We start from the raw sequence: 6,000 nt of genomic DNA, 5'->3' as shown, positions 1-6,000 counted from the left end.
TTGGGCTCTGTCCTTGTGCTATTCAGTTCAAGGCAAGCACTCTACCGCCTGAGCCACAGCACCACTTCCTCTCCTCAAGGATATTGTAAGAATTTCAACTTATATATATATATATATATATATATATATATATAATATATATATATACAACATGTATGTATATAATATATATACATACAACATGCAGATTAAGAGTTTTTGAAGGAATAACAAAAAACTACTCACTGGATCCATTAAAAACACTCGAGAAGCTGCACAAAGATTCAAACCAACTCCACCCGCTTTTAAGGACAGCAGCATTACAGTTGGAGAGCCTTCTTCTGTGTTTTGAAAACACTGAATTGATTCAACTCTTTTCTTTTGGGCCATGGAACCATCCAAACGTGTAAACACAAATCCTGAGGCTCTAACAGTGAGAGAGACAAGTAACATTTACTACAATTTTATTTTATTTTATTTTTTGCCAGTCTGGGCCTGAACTCTGGGCCTGGGCGCTGTCCCTCAGCTCTTCAGCTCAAGGCAAGTGCTCTACCACTTGAGCCACAGCACCACTTCTGGCTTTTTCTGCTTATGTGGTACTGAGGAATGGAACCCAGGGCCTCATGCATGCAAGGCAAGCACTCTGCCACTTTCCCAGTCCTTACTACACCTTTAAAAAAGAGAAGTTAGCCTGGCGCTGGTGGCTCACGCCTGTAATCCTAGCTACTCAGGAGGCTGAGATCTGAGGATCTCAGTTCAAAGCCAGCCCGGGCAGGAGAGACCGTGAGACTCCTATCTCCAATAAACCACCAGAAAACCGGAAGTGGCGCTGTAGCTCAAGTGGTAGAGCGCTCGCCTTGAGCTGAAGAGCTGAGGGACAGCACCCAGGCCCAGAGTTCGAGCCCCACGACCAACCAAAAAAAAAAAAAAAAGAGAAGTTAAACAGTAACAAATCTTAATTTGATCCCTGCATTCATCTGGAACTTCAATAATTTTAACGAATGTTTTACTGAACATATAGTAACTTTTCAAGTATTGCAGTCAGTTTTTTTCTAATTAATTCAGGACCCAATATTTTAAATCTTGTTACCAGGAAATATGCTATGGTAACTCTGAATATCATTCTTTAGATAGATGATATAACTAGAACTACTAAAATATTAGGTCTTTTTTTGCTATCAAAATAACATACACATATAAAGTCAAGTTGAAAAAAACTGTAACTTACTTTAGTGGTGTTTCTATTAAAGACAGGAATGTAGTAAACTGAGAAACGACCAAACTTTTAATGTTGGGATTCTTTGTTCTTAACTCAATCAAAGCATGCATTAGAGCATTAATCTGTAAAAAAAAAAAAAAAAAAAAATTAAGATGTCCATTAGATTCTGTTTCAACTGGCAATTATCTCTAAAATTTCTAAATATCTAAAAAAAAAAATTCATTGATATATACTTCTTGTGCATCTTAATGGGATTTAGTATAATGTTGTCACATGTATATATTTTTAATGATAAATTAAAAACCTAAGACTGAAAGAATACTATAGTAATGAACCTACTTCTCTTTCCTTTCTAACTCATTACCTGAAATAAATGAAAACTCAGTAGCTAAGTACTATCTTGTCACATGGTGTGTATGTCCTTACATAAAAATAAAGCAAGTACTCCAGTATCTGCAGGTGAGAACTTTACCTTAGAACTAGATGTCCATTCCGTGCTGGACTTTCTCTCACTGTCGCATGCCAATTCTTCAGGAGGGCATTCTAATAGATTGTCCCCATGTATGTCATGTCTGCATAATGGGCACTTTGCATGCGGCTGAAGAAGGAACAAAATATGAGCCACAGTTTTCAGGATCAAAATATAAATGGCCCCCGTATCTTTCAATGTATTATCTAGACCACATGGCTGTCATTTTACTAAGGTGTTCTATTGCATTCAGATGGACCTGTATGTTGGGACTCTCAGAGCTCCAATGTAGTAAAGGCATGTGTATAGAGGAAGCAAAGTACACACCCTTGACTAGCTTGACAGCCTGAAATACTACGTATTCTGTCACTGCCACCAAGAAGTCAAAAGTAGTAATTTCTTCAACCTAAGTGGAAACATAGCAAGCTATGTACAACTGTTTTTCAGAAGAAAAACCAAATAAAATGTTTTACTGGTTTATGAAGCTAATCATTTATAAAGCTCGTAACAGCTTATCAAGCTATCCATATTGGCTAAATCCTATTAAGTCCATTAAAAGTATGATCTAGTTTACTAAGAATAGTTACAAGATGTAGTCACTTGTCCTAAGACCTCCAATAAAATAAAATTATATCTTATTTAAATAAAATTATATCTTATCACAAAAAAAGTAAAACATCAGAATCTCAGTACAGTGGGATGACCTTTTGGGAAGAAGTACAAAAAGATAACAGTGATAGCTGAACAAATATAGTTTGTTCTACGTTATTTTTCTATATTATGTTTAAAATGTTAAAAAAACACACTAGCTCAGACTGCTTATAAATTATTATTTACTTGAAAATTTACCATACAAAAGATCTAGACCTACTTTATCCAATGCAACAGGACATAGCCATGTGTGGCTAAGCCATACTTCACTTTATCAAGATGACAGAATTACAATCCATCAGAATTTGAAGATTTAGTTTAAAAAGAAAAAGCATGTATCATGTTAATACCCACTTATTTTAGACATGTTGGACTGAATTAGTATTTATTATTAAGATTAGTATTTATTATTAGTATAATTAGTATTTATTATTAAGATTAATTTATTTTTTTAAAAATACACTGAGTAGGACATTGCAACCACTCCTGTCTCACATTATTGATATACTTACTAACAGCAATAACCTGAGGTTAGTAGAACTAGGATTAACCAACCGTAAAATACAGTGCCTACAAAAGATGCCCATTTCTGTTGTTATAAAAAATGCATTACCTACTGCAACAGTGAAATAATAAACCATAAAAGATGCAGTATTAAATTCAAGTGCAAAATTCCTTGTGCTATCACGGACTTGAGTTTTCCTTTCCACTAGAAGTTTGCCACTCCGTGAAACTGGATCTGTACTGAGCCAGACACCAACCTGCTCATTCTGAATGACTTGGCAAATACAAGGCTTACAGAACACATGTGCACAGTGTGTTATCACAGGAACTGTTAAGGAATCCAAGCAAATTGCACATTCTTCATCTGAACCTGAGCTCAGAATTAATTTCATCTTCCTTATTAACTTCTTTCTCAATTCTTCAGGTGTATCATTCCCTAGAGAAAAGGCTGAAAAATTAATTTCAGAGCAAGATTTATAACATGGCTACACAAGTTCACCTACCATATATATATATATATATGGGAATATATATATAAAAATATATATATATGGGAATGTTTTGCTTGCCAACTTTTTCTGGCATTGAGAGTAAGTTAAAGGGTGCCATTGATCAAGATGCATTGTACTCACAACCTGAAATGTTGCATTGAAACCCCTTTGTAAAACTACTTAAAAAGGAAAAATTTAGATGACAGAATAAAAGCCTATTTTCATAACAGCCGCTTTCACGCAAAGGCATTATTAATGTCTGCTCATATTGTAACAGAATGAAAGGCGAATGCAATCTGACTTTTCATGTACGGGATCTATCCCTGGAGATTCTAAAAAGACTTCAAGGCTGCCTTAGTGGCTAAAAAGAGACTTGGGATGCCAGGTACAGTGGCTCGTGCCTATAATCCAAATCCAAACTTCTCATAAGGCTGAGAACAAGAGGATGGAAGTCAGAAGCTAACTGAGCAAAAAAGAGCAGAAGAACCCCTCTTCTCTTAAGTTTTCCCACACAGTGGCACACTCCTGTCATCCTAGCCATGCGGGTGGCTGCAATTGGGAGGATTCGCGGCCAGCCCCAGTGGAAAAGTCTCCAAGAGACTGTCCCAATGGACTGCGGGGGGAGCGCCTGGCCAAGCCTAAAACAGGTGGAGCACAGGCCAAGGCTGATGCAGTGGTAGGTGGAGTGGCCGCCTAAACGAGTAGGAGCCCCTAAACCAACTCCAGTACCAACAAGGAAAAAACTCTTGGGTATAGTCCCAAGTTGAGTCCTTTCCTGAAAAAAAAGTCCATCTGACAAAACAAAACAATCAGATTCAGATGGCATAAAGAAATGTCTCGTCTCCTTACCTGAGGGGCCACTGGCAGACCCAGCATTTGTAAGAAGGTGAGTGTGACAGCAAATCTGCCGCAGTCTGAGCAAAAGACCCAGGACATCTGCATAGTGCGCCAAGACGGTCCCTTCGTTGAAATACCTAGAGGTAAATGGTCAAGTATTATGAAAGCTTCCAGACCACTCTGCTGGAAACCACTCCAAAACAAGAAGGAAAAACCTAGCAACTCTTATCTTTTAAGGAAAATGAAAAACTCTTTGCTTTTAAGGAAACTCATATCTGTAACAATAAAGCATAGTAAATGAGACGGAGGTATGATTGTAACTCCCTCTACTACTGTAGATCTCAAACCATTTCCAGATCTCAGTTCTTCACAACAGATAGCACACGCTAAAGGGAATAAGCAACACATGCCACGTGCAAAGTGGGCACACACCTGGTGACTTGCACCCCTGGACAGGGGAGACAAGCTGAGGGAGGAAGCCTGGGTGCAGCGTGGCTTCGGGAACAAGACTGTGGGCACAGTGCTTCACATTAAGGCCCTGTAATTCTTCTACTGCTGCTCTATCAACAGCAACACAGCCTATAAGAACTCACAGAATATCCTACACTGTAAGTAAACTGGCATTCCCTGCTGCTCTGGAACACAACTATGATTTTCATATGCATCTAACAAACAGCTAATCCAAAAAGAACTCAAGAGATTCCAATATTGAGTAAATTCAGCACAGAAACCACAGGAAAGCCATGGAAGCAGTACAAAAAGATCAGGCACTGCTAAAACCAGAGAAAACAGCATTAGGAAACCAAAACTAAGCAGCCATACAGAGGAATGCAATAAGAACTATACCTAAGAAAAGTGACAAAAGACCTCTAATACACACACACAGATGTAGAACCAACATTAAAAGTATACTTTTCAAGAAAGGGAAATAAAGGCTGGAATCCAGAGTCATAAATGGTGCCATGTGCTCCAGGAAGAGCCAACAAAGAGGTCCTGCGCAAATGGCTGGACTTGAGAGAGAATCAAGCTTCTCCACACAAATATTCAGTACAAAATATAATGGCACAATGTCGGTATAGATTCTGATGGAGGGAATGAGTGGTGCGAGCATTATGGATCTGGACAATTTGAAGAATTAAAGTGACAGAAGAAAGGTGATCTAATGGTTGAGAACAAAAATTTTATTCTGCCAATTTTAACCATGTAACCTTGGAAAGGCAGCTAAATGTGCTTTCTTGAGCTTCCACAAGTTGTAACCATTACATGGTAAAGCAATTATCTGACAAGACTATTATATTAAAAAAGCTAACACATTTAGAACAGCTAATATATTATTACAAATGAATCCTCAACTCTTATCAGTAACAGAGGCAACAAACATTTCTGAATATTCATAATAAGCAACAAATAAGCAACAAAATAGAGAGTAAACATTCAAGTTCAAAATCCAATTACTGGCTTAAATACCACAGTAGAAGTCACCTGATGGCACCACACCTCACGTTCTTATTCTATGAAACATAGGTAGAGCCGGGCGCTGGTGGCTCACGCCTGTAATCCTAGCTACTCAGGAGGCTGAGATCTGAGGAATGCAGTTCAAAGCCAGTGTGGGCAGGAGAGACCATGAGACTCCTATCTCCAATAAACCACTAGAAAACCGGAAGTGGCGCTGTAGCTCAAGTGGTAGAGCGCTCGCCTTGAGCTGAAGAGCTGAGGGACCAGAGTTCAAGCCCCACGGCTGACCAAAAAAAAAAAAGAAGAAGAAACATAGGTAGTAATTCTATTAATTTACTAGAACTGTTAAGGGCTGGGATGTAATCAGTGGCAAAGCACTTGCCTATCAAGTATAA

At 38.3% G+C, this 6,000-nt stretch overlaps 1 protein-coding gene across 5 annotated transcripts in view; it reads right to left on the bottom strand.

Moving 5' to 3' along the window:
• The window catches only part of Hltf (helicase-like transcription factor), a 34,988-nt gene that overhangs the window by 5,844 nt on the left and 23,144 nt on the right, over positions 1–6,000 (bottom strand). For 3 of the 5 annotated variants that reach the window (XM_013029920.1, XM_013029921.1, XM_013029923.1), the window contains exons 19-23: positions 4,163–4,287; positions 3,080–3,258; positions 1,671–1,796; positions 1,208–1,320; positions 226–406 (exon numbers count right to left, since the gene is read on the bottom strand). In XM_013029920.1, the coding sequence (XP_012885374.1) occupies positions 226–406; positions 1,208–1,320; positions 1,671–1,796; positions 3,080–3,258; positions 4,163–4,287 (724 nt within the window). Of the gene's footprint in view, positions 1–225; positions 407–1,207; positions 1,321–1,670; positions 1,797–3,079; positions 3,271–4,162; positions 4,288–6,000 lie in introns of all 5 variants that reach the window. The other 2 variants (XM_013029919.1, XM_013029922.1) reach the window with 1 other exon arrangement.

The sequence above is a fragment of the Dipodomys ordii genome, unplaced genomic scaffold (assembly GCF_000151885.1).
Source record: "Dipodomys ordii isolate 6190 unplaced genomic scaffold, Dord_2.0 Scaffold124, whole genome shotgun sequence".
NCBI classification, from domain to species: Eukaryota; Metazoa; Chordata; class Mammalia; order Rodentia; family Heteromyidae; genus Dipodomys; species Dipodomys ordii.
Note: the sequence above shows the minus strand (reverse complement) of the source record. Positions and strands in the feature narration are given on the sequence as shown.